Source organism: Rissa tridactyla, chromosome 3 (genome assembly GCF_028500815.1).
Source record: "Rissa tridactyla isolate bRisTri1 chromosome 3, bRisTri1.patW.cur.20221130, whole genome shotgun sequence".
Classification (NCBI taxonomy): Eukaryota; Metazoa; Chordata; class Aves; order Charadriiformes; family Laridae; genus Rissa; species Rissa tridactyla.
In genome coordinates, this window is record NC_071468.1 from 116393550 (window position 1) to 116416265 (window position 22716).

At 44.2% G+C, this 22716-nt stretch overlaps 1 protein-coding gene across 1 annotated transcript; it reads left to right on the forward strand.

The window, feature by feature from the left end:
- The first annotated feature begins 73 nt into the window (after nucleotides 1–73).
- LOC128907672 (b(0,+)-type amino acid transporter 1-like) lies at nucleotides 74–20504 on the forward strand. The gene is made up of 13 exons (XM_054196823.1): nucleotides 74–962; nucleotides 1491–1706; nucleotides 2997–3106; nucleotides 3211–3329; nucleotides 5364–5929; nucleotides 6301–6749; nucleotides 7296–7407; nucleotides 7611–8364; nucleotides 9957–10090; nucleotides 12963–13092; nucleotides 15079–15203; nucleotides 15642–15729; nucleotides 17597–20504. The coding sequence occupies exons 7-13, from the start codon at nucleotides 7370–7372 to the stop codon at nucleotides 17828–17830; spliced, it is 1503 nt and encodes a 500-aa protein (XP_054052798.1). The 5' UTR covers nucleotides 74–962; nucleotides 1491–1706; nucleotides 2997–3106; nucleotides 3211–3329; nucleotides 5364–5929; nucleotides 6301–6749; nucleotides 7296–7369; the 3' UTR covers nucleotides 17831–20504.
- Nucleotides 20505–22716: the final 2212 nt, after the last annotated feature.

Genomic DNA, 22716 nt, shown 5'->3' on the forward strand with positions numbered 1-22716 from the left:
CAGCCGTTTGTGCCCCCGCAGTGCTGGGGTGGGGACCCAAGGGTGAGCCTGCGTCCGTACCAGAAAATGGAAAAGGCAGGGTGAGAAGGAAGAGCAGCACTTTGTTTTTCTGCGGGAGCTGCTGGGGGAAGAACCCTCCAGCCACCCAGCTATACCTTTGCTGTTCGTAACACTGGGAGCAAAGAGCTTTGCGAATGGGAAGCAGAGATTAGCTGTTCAAATGGGAATAATCGATTCCCGTTTCCCTGACAGAGGAAAAGTAGGCACCAGAGCACACCCCGCAGCCTCCTGCTTGCTTTGCCTACTGGCTTGAGCTGGCTCCAGACGGAAATCCAGTTCAGCTGGAAAACTTCTTCCCTCGTAACACACATCCTGTTAGTGGACTGCAAAACAGGAAGTTTATGTGTGTAAATATGAGTGCCTTTCCACTCATTTTGGCTAAGGGCTAAGAATTAGAAGACAACGTTTGTAGATTCATCCGATTTGCATTCAAGAGAACAATACTACTTCAGAGTGATTCTTGGCCATCATCATTACGTCATGAATTGATCGGCTTGACTACATCACTGACAAGGGCAATTAGGAAGCGATGATCAGGGACCGGAAAGAGTCCTCCAAGCCTTTAAGCATGGTTCTTTTCCTCATGAAATCTCAAATAAAAATTTACCTAATGGAAATAGAACCTGGTCCCCATCTCCCACACATATTTCCCCTGGAAGGCCAAGAAAAGACGAGTAATCCGTTTCATCCTTCCTTTTATTCATATCTATTTATAACATTAACCAAAGCGTACAGATGGGAGTAATTACAGTCTCAACACATCACTATCTTCCTGAGATCGTTAGTTTTTCTATCGGTAAAATTGTACAAGAGGAAGCATTAGCTGCAAAATACATGTTTGTAACAACTTCATAAAGCACCGGCCAGAGATATGAGTGTCATAACCTATGTGAATTTTCCAGGTAAGCGTTGTTTTTTTTTTCCTTGATATTTTGCAGAGTCAGAGTGAGGTTATAATTAAACAGAGTGTTAAAATTAATCCCTTGTCCTAGCTTTTTGAGAAGCTAGGCAGAAACTGGCACAGAGACAGGATGATCCCCTTTGTCCCTTGTCCCCCTTATTCCAGGAGAGGAACTTCCCAGGGCCCTAAGCATGTCCCGGAGCCCATCGTACAGCCTATATCTACTGCAAAAATGAGATGTTTTGGGCAGGCAGGGGCGAAGCCTGAGCTCGTGCTGGCCCTGACTGCCTGCTGGAGCACATCCCACCCCAACGTGGGGGAGAGTCATCTGCCCCATGCGTGTTGACAGCAGTCAGTGGGATGAGGGGATAAGCCTACCCAGCCCCACCCTGCACTTCGTGCCGCGACCGAGAGAAAGCAAACAGGCAGAGGCAGCCCCGAAAACTGTCAGGAGCTGCCACAAGCCATGTTACCCGATTTTAGTTCCTGGCTACAGTTCTCTGAGTGTCTTTCCTTGTCCCTCACACAGGTCCCACACTCTACTGCGCTACCAAAGCTGGATACTTCCTCCCTTTTGCCCTGGCGATTAAGAAGAAGAAAAGAGGCAGGAGGGCAAAGAACCCTCTGCCCCTTTGGGTTGTTGGGAGGAAGATGCTCGCTGGCAGCAGTGGGGTGGGCTGGGGAAGGAGCTGCCTTCTGTGGGCCTTCAGTGTCACTTCTGCTCCAGGGTTTCATTAACAAAAAGGTATCAATTTGGGTGAAATCTTTAAGGGACTAAGTTAAGTACCTTCAGTTACTATGTCCCCTTTTCACCTAAGAAGAACTGGGATTATTTGGGCCAGTGTTATTATTATGTTTTTGACAAGAATCATCCAGAGGACGTTCTTTTATTATAGAATGATACCTAACACAGCGAATATAAAGTTATAGGTTAAGCTCTATTGCATGTGTTGTTAAAGTTTGTTTTAAAAATAATAAAACTATTTAGTGTTAGTGAAAGTATTATTATACATTTACTCATAAATGTAGGAACGCATTTCACTGATTAAACAGAATTTCAGAGTTGAAAATATAGCCGTGTTTTAATTCTGGTTTTCATCTTGCTTGGTAGAAAGTTTTAATGAAAATGTTTATTTGTATTCTGGTATTTAAAGTGACAGCATTCGTTTGATAATGATTTTGCAAAACAGACTTCATATAGGACAAGATAATCTAATCTTGAATTAAACCTAATAAATAAATTAAAAATTAATTCCAAAATTCAGAAGGAGTTCTTAAGAGTGCAAACAAATGCAAAGAAATTGTTGGGGCTAATTTAAAGCACTGCTAGGACAACAAAAAGAAAACAGGACAGGTTTGAAATGCTGTGTATATATACATGTTTATACACTGTGTATCTATATAGCCATAAAATCAGGAAATATGGAAACAGGAATGAAGGAAGAAATCTGTATGATATTTCCTCAGTGGGTGAAAGAAAACGTGGCAATGGCACTTAGTACAGCAACTGCCTGCAGTGCCGACATGGGAAGTCCTGGAGCCAGCATCAGTCTAAGACCGATGATTTTTTGTAGTTTTGGGGTTTGTTTTTTGTTTTGTTTTGTTTTTTTAGTGAAGTCACTGGTGCCCAGCCTGGGGAATAAATACTTACACAGATACTTTTCTGTTGCTCTCAGTCTTAAGACTGAGATCTTCTTCACTTAGGATCTTCTCTTGTTGTATTGGTTTCTAATGTTTGCAGTGTCTACTGGTAAAAACACAATCCTTATTTGCCTGTTTAGCTTCAGAATGCGACTCTAATCATATGAGAAGCAGCATTATTTTTCCCAGTTTTATTGTAAACCTTTCTAATAAAAATTTATTATAAACCTTTCTAATAAAAATAAAATGTTTGTAAACTAAAGTTACAACTCCTGACCTCTGCAGGCAGCGCTGGGATCAGTCCTCGTGAAACTTGTAATTACTTTCTTTTCAGCTCTGGTTCTTGTTTTGTGTTATTCCACCGCTATTTTCTGTAACGGTTCTTTTATTTAAGGGTACACCCACGCAACGTATAAGAGCGGGACCGTTACTGCCCTATGCCCGGCTCTGCAGAGCAGCCCAGAGAACATGCAGTACCACGCTAGTAGCTTCCTCCTGAATACGGTAAGATAACTGAACAACATATTCAGTATCTGATTGGCAACACATGGGATACCAAATATGTTTTCAGGCAGAATATCTGTAAAACAAAAGCAAATCTTTCGAAGTTTGATAGTTGCAGAACAAGAACACGCTGAGCCCGTACTGAGCGAGAGCGGGGAGCCCCGAGCTCACCTTCCAGTGGCCCCGCTGCAAAGCCGGACAGGAACCACTAACTCAGCTTACGGTAAATTGTTGGTTTTTAGATTCCCTCTGAATTGCCTGGACTCAGATCTGCTGTTGTAACATGACAGGGAAAGGCAGTTACAGTCCAAACTTAAACAAGCTCCGTTTTAGTGATTATTCTTGGTGTGAAGCGTAGAACTGCTATGCATCCTCAGAAATGCCTTTTTTCCCCCCATTCTGCTCCCAGTGGCCCAAGCTGGGTTTTTTTTGCTAGCTGCAACTCATGTTGGCTTTTTACAATCCCAGATGGAGCTTCTTTGCTGCAAGGCAAAAGCTTTAGTGACATGGTTTAGTGGTGGATTTGGCAGTGCTAGGTTAACGGCTGAACTCCATGATCTTAAGGGTCTTTTTCAACCCAAATGATTCCATTCTAAGGCATGACAGGGGCCCTGGTCCCTTGGGGGCAACCAAGCGTTGCTGGCCCCTGGGTGCACAAGGGCTGGCAGCGCCATGAAAGGACCTGGTGGGTCCAGGTCATCTCCAGTGGGGTGGAGGCCTGAAACTGCACTGTTTGGGAGCTCAGATGTGAGAAGAACCAGGACGCCCTGGGGAGGTAGGGGATCAGAGTCAAACACTCTGGCACCCCTCCTCCAGGCAGACCCCCCTAAAGAAGTCCTCTTTCCTTCTCCTGTTTTCACATGGGGCACCTGGGACATGTTTTCTCCTGCCCCATTTTTTCTATTTCAGAGCTCCACTTTCCTAGTCCTTATTTCCTCCCTTTTTTTGAGCAGGCATTTCTACTTACATCACAAGTGCAGGTACCAAGATCTGCCTGCAATTGCAGCTCAAAGCCTGCATTTTGGAGGAGAAGGTACTCAACTTGGATTTGTGAGTTTCCATGCTGTCGAGTAGAGAAGGCAATTGAACCCACATTTTATGTCCTGGGGTAAATTCTGTAACCCTTAGTTCATCTCATACAACTTGACTTTTGGTTTTGGATTTTTTTTTTTTTAATGCATTTAAAAAAATAAAATCTCAATTCCTGCACAATTTTCTAAGTATAATATTGGTGTCTACTTCCAAAGAAGTTTACTGGCAATGGCTTTGGCCACTCCATCCTCAGATTGTGGGTTATTTTTAATCCCCATTCTGAGATTTGTAACTCTTTCCCAAGCATGAGATAGGGAAGCCAAACCCATAACTGTGTTCCAAATACCACTCCTGGGACCTAAAATTAAATATTGCAAAATATTTGCCCGCATGTTTTGTCTAGTTCTTACCACTGACATTGGCCTTTACCTTAAATCAGCTTTCTCTAGTCCTTGTAGCTATTGCTGGCATAAAAATAGTCCTAAACACATTAAAAAGAATTTTCTTTCACTCTCTATTTGTGTTGCCTTCATATTGAAGAACTAATACTTACTGTAGGCTTTCCTTTTAATCAGTAATGCAAAATACCAAAACCAAACGTAGAGTGAGCCATGTTTCACTGGACAAAGCTGCCTTATTGTTTGGAGACCAGTAGATGGCAACACTCATTGCAATGTCAAAGGTAAATGAAAAGTGAGATGAGACTTGTTTAAATAGGGGATTTATTATGTCACAGCTTGAGCGGCAAAGTTTTGCTACTCCACATAAGAAGAAAGCAGTACTTTTATTTTTATTCCTGCTCATGCACATCTTCTGAAGGGGAGCAGTGAGACAGTTTTGACAAATGATAATTGTGACCATCCATTTGACTAAAATATCTTATCGCTGCTCCTTACTGATGATACCAGTCAAAAAAAGAATGAGTCAGCGGAAAAAAAAATCTAAAGCAATCAGACTGTCTTAGCTTCCACAGGAATAGCCTCAAGTTCTCATCATGATTAATTAGATTCATTATTACTTTAGGTAGAAGCAGCTAGAACTGAGTAACAATGATCCTGGGATTGGAAATAGACCTCCCTTTAGGAACTGAATGAAGCTATTGATGTACCAGTTAATTAATCCTTGTTATCTGAGTGGTCGTATAGACCACATGACATGATCAAATTTTGAAGAAATTCAGATTCTTTCTACAACATTAGATTTTATTTTTTTTTTTATTTCTAAGAGCAGGAGCTGTGAAGGTTTGAAAAGAGCCTCTCAGGCCCTCCAAGAACCTTGCATTTACACTTCAGAAAAGAAGCTCCTTCATTAAAACAGGAGAACAGTTGTGGGAAGATATCTGTAATCTTACTGGAAGGATGCTTAACTACCTGTAGTCATATTAAGTTTTCCTTTAGCATTGATTTAACTGTATTTTGTGAATGTGTTTTAAATTAGGATTGGTATACATGACGCATGTATGGATGCACACAGAAGTACAGTGTCTGTAGCAGAAAAAACCAGACCTTTAGACCAATGAAGGATTCCAGCATCGCCTCGCACTGTGATTAGCAACTTCAAAAAGAATGCGCTACAAATAGCTAACCCAGCTAACAAGAAGAGCACTGTCACTTAGTGGAAGTAAAACAAAATATTCTGCGTTACTGGGATGCCTCCCTCCAAGTTCTCAGGCACTTTGCAAACCATTAACTTGAAATACATTAATTTGCATCCTTGAGGTACGAGGTGTGTATGTTTATTCTCAGAACTCACAGCTTTGCTAGGAAGACTTTAAAAACCTGCTTGATACAGGTAAAGTAACCTTTCACTCTTGTTAAAGCTACAGCTTGATCAGCTGTGAATTTTTGTAAGTGACTTTGAAATTAGCTGGGATCCATTATTAGCTTCGAAATCCAGCTGGGATCCATTTCCTAGTGAATACTAGTGAATTGGTATTAGGAATGGCTTCTAGTATCCCTTATAAACCCCCCAAACTTTTCTCATTATTTCCTTGATCGCATAAGATTTATACCGTAAAAAACCCTACTGTTTAATGAAATCTGAGTTCTTTTTTGGCTTCTTTGAAAAAATTAAAGGTCTTCAGCCCGATGCTAAAATTTGTGCAACTTTATTTGCTTTATCATGAGAAATTATGTGACTCGTATATGTTGTTTTTCTTACAGGCCCATGAGTTCTGCTAGGTCCAAGATAACTCCTGGACTCTTCTTGCAGAAAACTGCCAAGCTAGTAAGATGATTTAAAAAAAAAGAAAGGCAAGCAAAGAGAAATCTAAATGATTTAGAAGAGAAGGAATTTTTAGACAAACAATAAAAATACTTTTCTGTTTATATTCATGCTTTTTTTTAAGCTCAAATGTTTGGTTTGAGGAGGACAGATAGTTTTAAAGATTCAAGGTCTGCTGTTTCCATGAAGGGCTGAGGAAGGTCTCACTCCTGTTTTCTGGTACTTAACGCAACAGAAGTCTGCAAGAGACCACCAAGGGCAGTAGCTCTCCTTCTTTACGGTTGCAGCCAGCAAAGTTTAGTTTAAGTTCAAAGGAATCCGTGTGGACGTTCCCTTCTGCTCTACATTTCGTACAGATCACAGATGACAAAACACACCCTCGTGCACAGTAACAATGTTCAGATTTATAGCAGAACCCTCCCCAAAGTCTGAAATTCTACATGTTAGATATCTAAGTAGCGGTCAGTGGCATTTGCAAAAGCTTGTACCTCTACATTTGTCTTGGGTGCGCGCTGAAATGTGTTTATGATGAGCAGTGACAAAGTCCTCTGAAGATCATGCACACGGTGAGCATGTGCGTACCCCGTGCACATTGGCAGAAAGGGCCCAATAAAAATGTAATTACCGCCTTTTCATTAATCTCCTGCACCTTCTAAAATTTGAAAAGAAACAGAATTGGCCCCAACCATTGTGCAGAAAAACAGTCTCTGGGCTGTTTATAGCAGAACATTTTGGTGTCTTTGATTAAGACACTGGAAATGTTCCTCATTGAGCAATGCCATAAGCGTGTTGGGTGACGGGTTTGTTTGATCACTTTGTAGTGGGGAATGAAAATAAATCTGAGCACTAAAGCAGGTGCTTGAGCATTGACTTTTAATCAAAGAATAAAGTACAGATTTGCACGGGGATTTTGCTTACCTATTCCTCATTTCAGATGCCATTGGAAGCATAATTTAAAGGATAGGACACAGTCCAGTGAGATTCCGAGTGATTCTGAGGCGGTGCCGAATGCTCTCCATTACCATTGCTTGCAAGGAGATTCAAAGGTAATCAGTCTTGGCAGGGTCTGAACCATCATAAATTAACAAGATAAAATGGGTAATGAAAGAATGCAAAACGCGGAAGGTACGTTTGTACTTCTTGACAGTGTTCAGCATGACTTTTGTAATTATTAACCCTAAAAGCCTGAGATAGTCTTATTCAAATGACTCAGTCTTGTTCCACATTTTGTCCTAACAACATCTCCTAGCATTTCCACAATGAGGAAAAGGAAGACAACAGATTCACCTCATTCATCCACAGATCTGAGTGAAGGAGAGGAGAAATTAAGACTGAAGCAAGAAGTCGGCCTGATTAGTGGAGTGTCATTAATTGCAGGCACTATGATAGGCTCAGGAATCTTTATGTCCCCTGAGTGGGTGCTACATCACATGGGGAGCCCGGCCAGCAGCCTGCTTATCTGGGCAGCCTGTGGTCTCCTGGCCATGTTTGGAGCCCTGTCGTACGCTGAGCTTGGAACCATAATTAAAGAATCTGGAGGAGAATATATTTACATCTTGAGGATTTTTGGTTCTTTTCCTGCTTTCCTTTTCGCCTACACTTCTGTTATCCTGGTGAGACCAGCTGGTTTGGCAGCTGTCTGTCTGAGCTTCGCTGAATATGCCGTTGCGCCGTTCTACGTGGGATGCTCATCTCCACAGGTTGTCATCAAATGTACAGCTGCTGCCTGCATCCTGCTTTTGACTATCATCAACTGTCTTAACGTGAGGCTGGCGACGTCTGTTATGAACATCTTTACAGCTGCCAAGCTCTTGGCTTTGCTGGTGATCGTGGTGGGCGGAGTGGTGCTGCTTGCCAAGGGACAAACTCGGAGTTTTCAAAATGCTTTTGAAAACACGACTGCAGGTATCGGGGCGGTTGGAGTGGCCTTTTACCAGGGACTGTGGTCCTATGATGGGTGGAACAACCTGAACTATGTAACTGAGGAACTCAAGAAGCCTGAGGTGAGTGAGTGAGATGGGTTTTACTTACTTAATCCTGCTGCTAATATGTTTGATTCTATCTATGATTGTGTTAAGAGCGGTAATCAAGGGATTAGAGCATTGAAGAAAGACTACTGAGCTTTCCTCCTGGCTTGTTCTGTCGTCTGGGGTAAGACACCTATGGATGTATCCAGAAAGGATAAAAATTAGTCTATAAGCAAAATAACAGCCTACCTACAAGAAAGCACTAAAATACCCCATTGACTCTAAAAGAGCTATTAGGCAGCACTTGGGTGCTTTGGGGATCAAGTTTTGTCTTAATGTTTAGAGGATCTCACTGTAGACATCTAGATTTATGCAGAAAAGCATTCACTGCTATAAACCATACAGGTTCCTTAACACCACATGTTCCCTAAAAGGCTTGATCCGTAAGGTGTGCATCAAAAACCCACTTAACTCCCCTCATTGCGCGGAGAGGGAGCTTCAGAGCAAGCCAAGCCTCGCTGGAGAGGGCACCTAACTCTCTGAATGACCCTTGTCTTCAAAAGTCTGCTTTTTAGGCATTGTTCTGTCCATGCTGTAGGCACTGAAGTAGCTCGCTTGCATCTCACATCAGCCCTCTCTATGCCCTGTTACCTCCTTTTACAGATCAGATGCTACAGCAGTGAACGGCCCTTTTTCAGAAAGAGCTGTGTGAGTGCAGAGTGTATGGAGTGTGCTTTCTTCCAGTGCCAGCATGCAAGATTTTACTGATTAAATGGAAATACACAGTTAAATATTAACCTAAATGGCAAGCGAAGATCCTCGGGTCAGGTTGCACTCTCTCCCATGGGGCCACGAGCACTGATATTCAGACCCTTGCGGGGTGGAGGCATCAACATAAGGAATTGCTGTGTCTTGTCCTACGGTGGGAATGGGGAATGCAAAAATTGATATTTCAGGTTTTCAGATGTATAGTTCCTCTATGATCACCCTACTAGTTGTTTTTTTTTCCAGTGCTTTCAGCTGCATAAGGCAGTATTTGCTGATTTTATTGAGCCTTAAAATGATCTGTGGTGTTGCAAGATCGCAGCATCCTGTCACTAGAAAAAAAAATGATAAATTCCTTCCTAGAGAAAATCTCCTTTGTGCTGCCTTGCTTGGAATAAGCCTGTGGAGGAGTTAAATGTGATGCAACACACAGTGGTACTTCCTCTGTGTCAGTGGGATGTTCATGGGAAGATGCAGCACACCAGGAGACATGACACACTAGTAGCAAATAAATCAGTATCAAAGTAACCAAGAAGCGTGCAACAGACATCTTAGGCAGCTATGAACCAAAGTGGTTTTGAGTAAGATTTGGGGGTTTGGGGTTTTGGGGGTTTTTTTTTTGTATGTTTTTGAAGTGTACTAGCTTTTGAAGTGTACGATCTTACCATTTGCCTGACATCTTTGGGATACTGGTGTAAAAACTGCGATGTGAATCTGGATGTAAGTCTTGTTCCGTGGAAAAGCTTAGCGAGCAAAGGCGTTTGAATGAGAGACGTGGGTGGTGGCAAAGACAAAACAAACAAAAAAAGCGCAGTGCAGGCATAAATGTGCTGCATCTAACACTCTTGTCATCCCTTTTCCAGGTGACCCTTCCCAGAGCTGTGATGATTGCCATTCCTTTGGTTACGTGCCTGTATTTGCTGGTAAACGTGAGCTACTTGGCAGCCATGACTCCATCTGAAGTGCTGTCTTCAGGAGCTGTGGCCGTCACCTGGGGGTGAGCTCCGCTTGTGGCAACACAGCCAATGCAGTCCTGTAAAATACGGGTTGTCTCCTGAGTTTCAGGAGGTCCAAGTGCTGTTCCCAGTGGGAATAACGGCACTGCATTGGTCAGGTCAGGAAGACCTGTCAGGCCATGTTACAGGGGAGCGTGCTGCCAGTCCCCGCTCTGTCACCTGTAGGGCAGTGGATAGCTTTCCCCTGCCAAAGGCCAAGGCTGAGCAGACCCATCTCCAAGGTGCACCCAGGCTGCCAAGATGAGGTGCTCTGCATCACACCCTTTATTCCCCATTCCCATTCATTCCCTCTGAGAACCCGTGGCTCCCCTCCAGCTCATGTTTTTCCCCACGGAAAGTGGCCATAAAAAGGGTTGAAGTGCACACCAGGACCATCTCCCCACAGCCAGTGAAGATGCAGCGAGGGTCCATATCCAGAACTGGGGAGTGGGAGATGCCCCACGTTAGGCATTTCCAGAAGAGTGGAAAGGACAATGTGCTGCCCCGCTAATGCAGAGGCAGTGGTTTGGGAGTGAGACAGGAGCCAACTGGATGAATCCTGCCTGCTCGGCCCCTGGAAATTAGACCAGACCAAAGTCTTTTGGTTCAGTTTCTCCATCTGTGAGGAAATGGAAAATGGCACTGATCTCTACAACACCTTTGGGAAGGAGAAGTGTTATACATGGGTTGGGTAGCCTTGGGTAGTTGTATCCTTAAGTTGGCTTGTGCTTTTCCAGAGTTGCACAGAAACTATTTGTACCTTCCATCAACCTAAAGCGTTTGGTGGTATTAAACAGGCTCTGTGCAAGCCAAGGATTTTAGGAAGAGAAGGAAGGGACTGTCATGAGAGATGTAGGCACCATCAGCTTCTAGCCAGATGATCTTCCACCAGAACATCCAGCCTTAGTCTAAATATTTCCAAAGACACAGAATCCATGATAGCCCTAAATGAGTCGTCTGGCAGAAACGATGACATGGGATATCCAGAGATTATGTTGCTGCTTATCCTCTTCCTAAAAAGTCAGCAGCGGCTTTGCTTCTGTGTGCATTTCACAAGATCTCTCCAGTTTGAAGATCTGACTGAGCTCTTGCCCGATGTGTTCTCTAATAGCCTTTCATGTCACTATTAGCAGGAGCTTTTAAAGGTCTAGTGCTTTGTTTGAACAGGTTACAAAGCCTCACTAAGCTGCAGTGTCATGAACTTTCTCTGCCCTTCCTTTCCCATCATTCCTAATTAACAAGTTATTTGTGAGCTTCCTCTTTTTAACACGTCTCCTTTTCCTGCCTGATTAACCTTTTCACACTGAGAGTGCCATTTAAAAAAAAAAACAAACCACCATTGAGCTAGCAACCAGAAAGCTGGGCGCTCAAAAGCCTGGAGGACAGGTAGGTAACCAGAGGCTGAGGAGGGCGCAATGGCTGCGGTTCCCCAGCAAGAGATGCAGCTATTCAGGCCATTAAGGAAGGCTGGGAGGAGTATAAAGAAGCCAGAGGAGGACGTATCACCTTTAAATGCATTTATTCCCCATATAAGAGCAAAACTGCCGGAGAGAAACATTGTTCGGTGATGAGAGGTGCAGCCACAAAAGGAGCTCGTGAAACTCTCCCCAGCATTTCTTCCGTGCCAGTGATTTAACCGCAACTTCAGGTCTCAGTTTGCTTGTAAGAAGCTACTCTCAGTAGCCCCTGTAGTTCATGTTCAGGGTCCAAACAGCAAAGCACCGATCTCATAAATGCAAAAAACACAGTTGCTGAAGATTTTATTATTAATTTTGTGATGCATGTTGCTTTCCCTTGAGATGTTGTGATTATGGAGTTGCACAGTCACAGGAGAGGCCCAGATTCCATCATTTTGAAAATGGGAAAATTTTAGTTCTGGTTATTGCAAGTTGCTTAATAATTGAAGCCTGAAGGACCGTGACCCAGATATTAAGCTTCTAAACTACATTTTTGAAATTATTGGTGTAGATAAGCTCCTGCCATTACTTTGGAAAGTTCAGCTCTCGATTTTTGAACGTTTGGGATAGGTGATAGTAAAAGAAGAGTACATATGGCTTAAAGCCCTACAATTCTGATGGAAATATCAACTGTTCTAAAAAAACTTTTGAATTTTGAATTTTTGCCAATTAGGTGAACAGTGTGTTTGTCTGTGTATGTGTGTGTACATGTTTGAGATAATTACCCCAAACACCAGCATTTATTACTCAACTAATATTCTTCATGCTGCTTCATTCCTGAAGACGTGCTTCACTTTTAGGTGAGAAGATTATCACATCTTCCAAATACTTCCCTTGAACTCTATTTGTGACCCTGCTACTTCTTCTGTTATGGAGATGTCCCAATAAATGTCTGAACGTGTTGTAGAACAAAACTTCTGAAATTCAAACAATGACTTTGGCTTAAGCCTGATTCCCAGAGTAGCAGAAATACGTGCATATGGGAATAAAGGGTTAAATTCTGATTGGGGAAGAGATTACAACTTGGGATATTTCTTCAGGTCTGCTGGGAACAGTTTTTCTGTGATTTCTAAGCTCATATGGTTGGCTGTGATAGCAATATCTCTAGGATTCGCGCTACAGCATCTGTACACAAAAAGGGGATTTTGCCTGTTGCGACAGCTTTGTGCACCATTGCAACGCAGACGGGTGTAGATGTGTGTACACCGGGCAGGAAGAAAAGCTGCCTTTTCTGGACAAGACAAAGTTACTAGCAACTAAATATTGTGGGAACTGGAAGAAGGCTTTAAATCGTTAGAAAAGCTTTGGAAAAAAATTCAGTGAGAGTAACGGAGGGAAGAAACCTGTCTGGTTCTAGGATGAGTATTTGATACACCTACGAGCTGGATGTTATCCTCTGAACTCTTTCCCACCGCAGGGACAAAGTCCTGGGCAGTTGGGCATGGCTCATCTCCCTGTCGGTGGCACTGTCTACGTTTGGGTCATCGAACGGCACGTTCTTCAGCGGAGGCCGCGTGTGCTACATTGCTGCAAGGGAAGGCCATATGGTAAGGACAAAAAAAAAGGGGGTCCGGCTTGTTTTGGGCACTAAAAGAAGAGAGGGAAACACCCTGTATGTTCAGCTGGTAGAGTGATAGCTCTTCGGTGGTTTCTTTCTTGCTCAAAGTCTTTCTTCCTCATCTTTTTCAAATGTAATGCGTATCTTGTCTCCGGACTTTCTTCTTCAACCACGTAATTTCAGAAAGACACATAATCACATCTAGCCTGGATTTTAAGAACAGCTTTGAAATGAGCAACTGAAATGCTGCAGTATTGGAGGACCTAGCATAGGCTCTGGGGTGACCGAGCCAATCTACTGGCCGGGGAGGGGAAGCCTGGCCGTGCTTGCGTGTTGCAAGCTCCCACTTCCCTGCTCCCACTGGGAAGGTAGCCCCGCACTGGCAAGCTGCCTTTGCAGGCAATATCAACTACTCAAGCTGGTGTCGGGGTGTTCCAGCCTTCCCATGGGGTAGTCCAGTTCAGATACAGCATAGGTTATCTCTGCTCTTCAAGCTTCATAGCGATTACAAGGTGACGCTGAGCCTTACATCTCCCCTAGTTGGGGTTTTTAATTGGTTTTGTTAGGTGGGGCAAAGTCTGGTAGCCCAACGGAGGTCAGGCTGCTGCAGCTCCATGCTCCCTAGTCCAACCGGTAAGTCCAGCGTGTATTCCCAAAGGCACACACACACGAACACAAGTATACAACATATATACACACATACATATATATGTATATGTATACGTACATATACAGAGAGCAGGCCACACAGATTTACACACAGACACTCGGCTCACACAAACACTAGCACAAACAGCACCAAGGGCCTCCTCCTGTTCCCCTCTCTGGCTGATCAGGGAATAGTGATAGAGGGAAATATCTGTGTAAACATCTGTATAACCTGGGTCCCTCCAGCAGCTGGGCTCAGACATTCGGTCTGCCCAGTAGCTTCCAGTCTGGATCCCAGTCTCCGCAGTTGCTGGTACCTGGGCGTACAAATCCCCAAGGCTGCTGCTGGTACGGACGCCCTCACTCACAGGCCTCCACACCTACCCACGCCTCTCCCTCTCAGGGCTTGGGCTGAGCTGCATTTGTCCTCCTCTGCTTTGAGCAGGCGTGTTGTGTCCCTCCTGGACCTTTCTGCTTCTTTGGTCCTCCCTCCCCACACCATCTGGCTCTCAGGTTTAAAGATCCCACCCCGCAGCAGGCCACTGCTTGTACGTAGGAGGGAATCTTTTATGCGTATGAATGGCCAGGTTGGTGGCCATGACTGGGTTGGTGGCTACTGGTTTTGGTGGTTACTGGTTCCACAGCTTCTCTTACTGATGACAGGCTGCGTCTGCTGTATTGTAGCAACCTCTGTGCTGAGCAGTTCACAGATGGTCTGAATTTGACCGTACCAGACTGAGCTGAACGCTTATGCCATTTCTCAGGCACTCGGCTCTAGCAGAAGAAGAACTTCTGCATGATATTTTGGTTGGAAATGAAAAAGAAAAAAAAAAAAAGCTATTCTCGTTAAACCTTCCCAATGAACCGAGCAATAGAGAAGCTAGTTATTCTCTCTGTGTTCTGGTTCGTTGCATAAATGTTTCAGGAGTAGCCCTTGTCTCACTTTCCAGTCAGCCCAAGAGAAGTCAAGGACCAGAGAGACGTGACAGACGGCAGAAGCACGGGACCATGCACAAGGTCCTGATGATGATCGGGAAAGGTCCGATTTGACTCAGCCTTAGTCTGTCACACTGGTAGTTTGAAAACCTCATCTAGTCTGCCTAAACTGAGCGCATATGATACGAAATCAGTGAGACACAATAAAAATATCCTTGAGGGGGGTTTCCGTGTTTACACTCCTCGGAGTTGAACTCTTACATTATGATGCTTATTTGGTGATTAAGAGCGGCTCTGGCCGCAGGCAGAGCTCCCGCCAGCAGCTGAGGGGGATGAGTAAGGGTGTCTGGGTACGTGATATGATGGTATATTGTTTTGCTTTGGCTTTCAGCCAGACATTCTGTCTATGGCTCATGTGCGATGCCTCACGCCCTCCCCTGCGCTGCTGTTTACATCTGCTATGTCTTTAATAATGATAATATCTGGAAGCTTCACCAGTATCGTGAACTTTTTCAGGTATGTATGAGTAGCGTTCCTCTTTGCATACCCTGTGCGCCTGGTTTTTGACATTGTTTTGGAAGTATTTCCTTTGAATATTTTTTTGAGCCTGGGCTCTTGCTTTCTAACCAATATTGTGGAGGGGAGGAGGGGAAGAAAGAAAAGGAAGAGCTTAGGATCCAGCATCTTTGCAACACATGAATGCTTCTGTCACTATATACTTAACTGGTTGTGATTCATTCTCATATTGAAATGAATCTATAATATTCAGATCATTCTAAAGTTCTCGTTGTGCTGGAAAAGAAATAAATGGAAGAACTGCTAAATTTATATCAATATTCTCCCTTTTAATTGGAGATATGAACATCTGGGATCTGCAAGGCAGGTCTGATATTCCTGGAAGATCTCACCCCAAATGTAATGCTGCCTTTTTTTTTCTTTTTCTTTTCCTTCCAGTTTTATAGCATGGTTTTTCTATGGCATGACTATTTCTGGTCTCCTGTATTTAAAAATCAAGAAACCAGAACTGCCAAGATCTTACAAGGTGAGGTAATCACATAAAATCCCAAACCCCTTTTCCAATATTGCCCAAATAACTGAGAGTACGTTATGAGGAAAGAGCGAGCACCAGGGCTGGTTGCTTACAGATTTAGCGTGCTTGTCCTTTTTTTTATTTCACATTTTGTCTCGGCAAAGTCAATGAGGGGCAAGATAGTGTGAATATACAGGCATAAGTCAAGGTTGAATTCTCTGTCTTGATAAGCTAATAATGCACTGCCCCCTCACTGTGGAAAATATGTCTGCCATGCCCTCTTTTTTTTCTAAGACGTTTAAGAGGAAAATGAAGGATGATTCTGATCAACAATGCAATCACCCGTATATGCTCTCAGAGCTTGGTCAAACTCCTCAGAGGACAGCCCAGGTGTAAGAACCTCACGGAGGACAGAACAGTCAGCCAGAATGCCCCAAGTCCTTTCAGATGGCCAGGGGAGAGGTTTGTCCCCCACAAAACAGCGAAGTGGAAGGAGATGAGGAGTTGCCTGTTCTTCCCCCTGGTGCCATAAGCGAGTTGAGCTGCAGCGCTTCCTCCGTGACTGGGGGAAATGTTTTTACAGAAAAGATCCCAGGAACAGGAGACCCACAAGACCGTGAATGCAGGACAGTGACTTTTCCCTGAGAGAAGCTGAATGAACATCCTGGTTTTCATGGGGTTCCTCTGGGAGACGGACGACATGCTGACACTGCCAGGCTGTGCAAAGCAATAGCGGGTGTCCCGTGGGGCTTAGCATGAAGGAGAAGAGCAGTGCTCTATTAAGTTTTCCAGTCACTGGCTTCTGTGGCTGTGTCCTGAAATTAGGATGCTGGATGAAGATGTTCACACAACTGATTGGCTGAATAGACTTTAAGGAAAAGAAATTCTGCTTCTGCAATAGTGTTTCATACACTGCATACAACTCCCACGGTCCTCCAGGCCAGTCCCGTGAGGATGTCAGCCTGCTGCAGCCTTTGGCTCAATGGCCTCCAATTATTTCCTTAACTAGAAGCAGCTCATGTCTGAAGGTTCCAGGTCAACTGACAATGTATGGCTGATGTCCTGCAGAATCTGCATGCGCATTGCAGGTTTATATTTGAGGGTAAGATTTCCCTTGGTTTGAAAACAACCATTTTTATTAGCATTGTGCCAAAAGTGTTAGAAGACAGTGGGGAGGGAGCAGAGTGGAGCACCCTACTAAGGCAGATGAAGCCAATGGCAGATCTTCTCCGTGCTCTCACAGGTAACCATGAAAAACATTTCCTTTGGTCTGTATCAGTGCCCTTGTGCTGGACAAAAGGCACAAAAGTAAAAATTGGAAAATTCCAGATAAAGCGTTCAGTTTTTCATCTTGTGAGATCATTTTGTGTTATGCATTCACGCGCCTTTGAGGGAGGCTGCCTTCAAATTTAAATGCTTTATGACTAGGCTTACAGAAAAAAGCCTTTGAGGTTGCCTGTCCACCTATCTGTCAACACATGAATAAACCTTTTTGCCCAAGGGAGTTAAGGTTCAGTTATGTGATTTGTGCATGTTGCTGCGTGGTTTGTCCACAGCTCAGCTTTTGGATGGAAGGTAGTAGGAAAAGCAAGAACAAACCTGGCACTAAAAACAGTAGTTTGCGTCTTCAGGCCTAGGAGGGCAGGGAAGACCAGGGGTTAGGGTGTGTGGCAGCGGTCTAGCTCTTGCAGGGATTTTCAACCTTGGAGCGGGGGTGGTCTGGGAAACAGGATGTCTGGATTAATTGGAATGTCTAGATAATACCTCAGGTTGCAGCAGGATTTCATCTAAAAAGCCTTCTTCAGAAGTTTCAGGGTTGTCCGGACTCAGACTGGCCCAGGATTATGTGAGTCTTCATGCTGTTTTTTTGCTTTCACAGGTCCCAATTATCATCCCCATAATCGTGTTGATGGCAGCTGTGTACCTGGTGTTAGCTCCCATCATTGACCAACCCCAAATTGAGATCCTGTACATCGTCCTGTTCGTTTTCAGTGGTGTCATCCTTTATTTCCCACTGGTTCGCTACAAGTGCCACCCTCGCTTTTTACAGAAAGTCACTTTACATCTCCAGTTGTTCCTGGAAGTTGCTCCGACCACCAGGGATGCAAACTGAGATAACGTCCTCCTGGCATATGGCTGCCCGCCCCTCATGGTTTATCCCAGCACCTTGGTTTTCAAGGCTTAGAAAATATTTTTCTGTAAGGGAGAATGAGTAGAATGAAAGTGTCCCTAAAATGTCTAGCTGAGAGGGACTACAGCCATGACTCCTCATGTTTCCTTAAAATTCTGGGGACATGTTTTTCTCATTTTCAGCTCTGCCTTGGCAGATTACATACAGATTCCAAAGGAACATGTGCTTTTGAATTTTCCATCCGAAGAAGAGCTGTTCCTCAAAATCTTAGCTCTTAAATTTCAAGGCAACCGTCAACAAAAGGCTGACAATGAAATATTATCCCTATAGCACGCTGTGACCCTAAGCCATTCTTGGCAATGCCTTTAATTATTTCCACCTAGTTCTGCCCATTGTGATTGCAGAGCTTCTGAAATAAAGAAAGCGTGGGCACACCATGTTCATGACAAAAAAACCCACCTTTTCCACTCAGTTGTTCACTCTGGGAGTGTGCTTTTCCCTTGCTCCTTCCAGTCCCAGGTGCACAATCACAACAGTCCTTTCTCTGTCTCAGTACATGGTTCCACCACATTTCAGCCCAAATTATCCTACACCTCCTGCAGAAAAACCTCTGACGTGAGACGAGAAGTACTTTAAAGCTCTGTTTACTCAGTTGAGAATGCACTTGTCATCTGGGATCCATCCATTCATGATGAGGACACAGGCAATGTCACTTAAGTACTGACAGTCACCCAGTATCCTTCCTGTAATTCCCCCAAAGACAAATAATTTTGCTTGTGACAAAGTAAGCGAAAAAAATAATCTACAGCACATGTGCCAGAAAGATACTCTCTTTGTGAATTAAAGAAGCCACATACTGGGCTACGTCAGCAGAAGTGTGGCCAGCAGATCAAGGAAATACTCCGTCTCTTTGGACTCAACACTAGTGAAGACACCTGAAATACTGTGTCCAGTATTCAAGAGGGAGTTCAAGAGGGAGTTGTGCTGTTCAAGAGGGAGTTGTGAAGACAACAGAGCCAGGCTCTTGTTGAGGGCGGCAACTAGGGGCAACAGGCACAAATTGTGGCTTGAGATGTTCGGGCTGGACTTCAGGAAAATGTCTTCTCCATGAGGGCAGTGCAGCGTTGGAGCAGTGTGCAGGAAGGTGGTGAGATCTCAGCTCTTGTACGTGTTCCACCACAGCCATTTCCACTAATTTCCATGATTCTAAAGGCACAGCACAAAAAAAGTCATGGGCTGTGCTCTGCCCACACCTGACACACTGCAGTCGCTGTTGTTTCCCATTACTTTGAGGCTCAACCCTTTTCCTCTTGTTCTAGGGGAAAAAGAAACATTGTATGCTGGTTTCTTTCCATTTGTCCAGATTGTTCCTGGATTAGTCATAGGCTAAAAAGGTCTAGGTGTTAGTCCCAAAAATGTCTTGTCGTGTCTCAAAGTACCGAGTGTTACTCAGGTCAACTTTCTGTCAGCATTTCTTCTGCAGATCTGTACCTAACACTGCGTTCCTGGAACAGGGTCACTTGATCCTCCAGACCTCTTCCAGCCCATCTCAGAGCCATGTATCTGATTACAATCTCATTCTGTAATGCCGCCCCTCCAGTTCCTATGAGGGATGATACCAGCAGCTACAGAGAAAGACAAGAGTCTTTTCCAAGTGTTAGGTATGATAAAGGTATGATAATGGGACCGGCTGTTGCTGCTCATCTTCTAAATCCTTAGCTTAAACAGTGTTTAGGAGAATTTCTTTCCACTGCTTTTTACTGGAGTTGTCAACAAAGGCCAATGAAGGAACAGTTTGCCCCCTTAATCCTATGACTAGGCAAAATTTTTGGGATGCCACCTTGTCTTCCCTGATGGTGAGGGTATACTTAAAGGACTGATGAGCTCAGGAGCTCTAGGTTAACTTCCCACCGCTGCCCTAGGCACTGCCTGGGCTCTTCATCTGATGTCAGGCAAGCTTCTTAAAGGAGCTACATCTCAGCTACTTATCTAAAAATGAGGCTAATATTATGTCTGATTATATTTTTTTGGGAACAGTCTCTGTTTCCTACATGTATTTATGGAGCCTACCACATGGAACTGTGCTCTTTTGGCGATCTACAGTCCATATCCAAAAAGTGGGAATTTAAGGCTTATTTCAAGGTTAGACATGTGCAATACTTGTGGCTTAAGCTACCTATCCCTGTGTACCTAAGTACAATCTGGGTAGGTATTGTGTGCCCTTAATTCTTGTAGAGCAGGAGTTATTGCCACTGTTTTATATTATGGGTGTAGTACACTACAGATGATGAGGAGATGAAAGGATTAAGTGGCTTGATCAAAGTCACCCAGGAAATGTGTGGAAAATGTGACTGTTTCTTCCAAGGTGGAGTCAAGCATCTTATCATGTAGTCCATCCTTTCTCCCTGTGCACCTCTGACATATGAGCAATAACAATGAACACAAAAAGACTTAACACTTTGCATAAGTAGCCTTTATATGTTATTTGTTTGTGTATGGATACAGGGGAGCTGAAAAGCTGCAAGTATCATAAATTGCACCCATCTCATTTTCCATAGATATTGTAACAAGATGTTCTTTTTATTTATGTTGCCTAGGGTTTGCATGCGCAAGTGTTCATAATGCCAAAACGAGATGCTGAAAGCTCAGAGAATGGCAAGATAATTACAATAAAATGGACATTAAAATGAAGTGAAATGACGTGGTTGTTGCTATTTTTCATCCAAGGAAAACAATTCCATATAAATTTTACTGCATGAACATAAACAATCAGCATCAGGCTCATCTCTCCTTGCATGAAAGGTTTAACTACATGCGTGGGTGCTTATATGTGCGTACACTCATTTTTCAAAATGATTGCTTATCTGTTTCAACCCCAGCATATGCAAATCAGAATCTCTCTTTCCGTCATCAGACATTTGCAGTAGAAGCGTCAGGAAGAGGCAGCGTGTCCTCACTGTTCATCGCTACGGCACAGTAACAAACACGACGGTGGGCAGAGCTCTATAGCTGCCACCGTGTCTACAGGTTGTGCTGTAAGATCATGTTGGTCTTCTCTGCCTCCGAAGCTCCAGATCCCTCTGACCTGTGCTTTGCCCCTTCCTTTGTGGGCTCTGAGGAAAATGGGACTATCAGCATTTCCCTCAAGGTAATCAAAAGGTCTGTACTTCACCTCAAGACCCTGAGTATAGTTGAATCTCAATGCTTCGGCTGGCAACCTGCAACCACCAGTCAGGGGTGTTACCTCGATGCACAGCGCTGAATGTCTTTTCATGAATTCCTCAGAAGCATCAGAAATGGACTACACCTAGAGACAGTCAAGGATGGTCCAGTGTGTGAGAGGGTACAGAAAATCCTCCTCTGGTGGTTTTCTGATAAGCCTTGCTCATATGCCCAAGTTGAAGTAATTGTCATCATTTGTGGTTGAGGAGAAATTTCCCCTTGGGTGAGACAGAACAGAATCCATAATGATTTTAATTTTCCTCTGTTGCAGAAACACAGTTCACCTGCTTGGACTGGCTGGGTTTATCTCTTCAGTTCACTGCTAGTGCAGAGGGCTTGGCATTCAGTCTCTCCTGCCCTTTCCTGGGACACAGAGAGTAATCAAGGCCTCACTGGAGCCTCTCAGCAGTGCTAACTTGCTCTCCAGGTCATCAGACTGAGGGGATTGTAGAGCTTCTGTTTTCAGAGATGAAATAAATACAGCCAACTCTGGGAATCCTAGACCATTAAAGCGTGCGTTGGAACCGACCTCTGGAAGTCTCTCATCCAAATCCCTGCTTGGAGCAGGACTATTCCCCACGCTAGATTAGGTACCTGTGACTCTATCTCACCATGTCTTGGCAAAAACCAAGCATGGAGACCCCACCATCTCTCTGCACTGCCCTCCTGATAAAGAAATTTTCCGTAAATCCAGTCTGAACCTCTCAGGCTGCAGTTTGTGGCTGTTGCCCTTCACTGTATCATCTCCTACTGGCAAAGAAGTTGTCTCCATCATTTTTTTAACTCTGCTTCATGGATCTGTAGGTTGCTCTTTGATTGCCTCTTATCCTTTTCGCCAGACTCAACAAGCCCAACTCCCTCAGCTTCTTCATGTAGGTGACGTGTGCTAGGCCTCTAACCGCCTTGGGAACTCTCTGCTGGACCCTCCTCAGTTCCTCCCTTTCCTTTTTGAACTTGGGAGGGGTCAGAAAGTTGGATGCAACATTCCAAGTGTGCCCTTACAGCTGTTGAGTCTACAGGGACACTGATGTCCCTTGATCTGCTGACCGTACTTCTCCTAATGTAGGCCACTATGCGTAACCCCAGCTTCTTTCAGACAGTCAGCTCCCAGCCTGTGCTGGCACATGGGCTTATTCCACCCCAGATGCAGGACTCATGCTTCTCATTGCTGAACTGCAGGATGCACCCGCTGGACTAATCCTCAAGTTTCTCCAGGTGCCTCTGAATCGAAGTTCCACCTAATTTAGTACCACCTGCAAATTTGCTGAGAGCACATTTTGTCACATCATCCAGGTTGTCCATGAAGACACTGAACATCGTTGGCACCAGGTTCAACTCTTATGGTACTTATTACCAGCTGCTGACCAGATGTCAAGTCACTGATGTAGCCTTAGTGATGTAAAGGTGATGTAAAGGTGATGTAAAGGTACACACCTCTGAGAGATTCAGCTGAGTGGAAGGCAATGGCAAACCTTATTTTAGAATCGTAGAATGTGTTGGGTTGGAAGGGACCCTTAAAGGTCATCTAGTCCAACCCCCCTGCAGTAAGCAGGGACATCTTCAACTACATCAGGTTGCTCAGAGCCTCATCCAGCCTGGCCTTGGATGTCTCCAGGGATGGGGCCTCCACCACCTCTCTGGGCAAC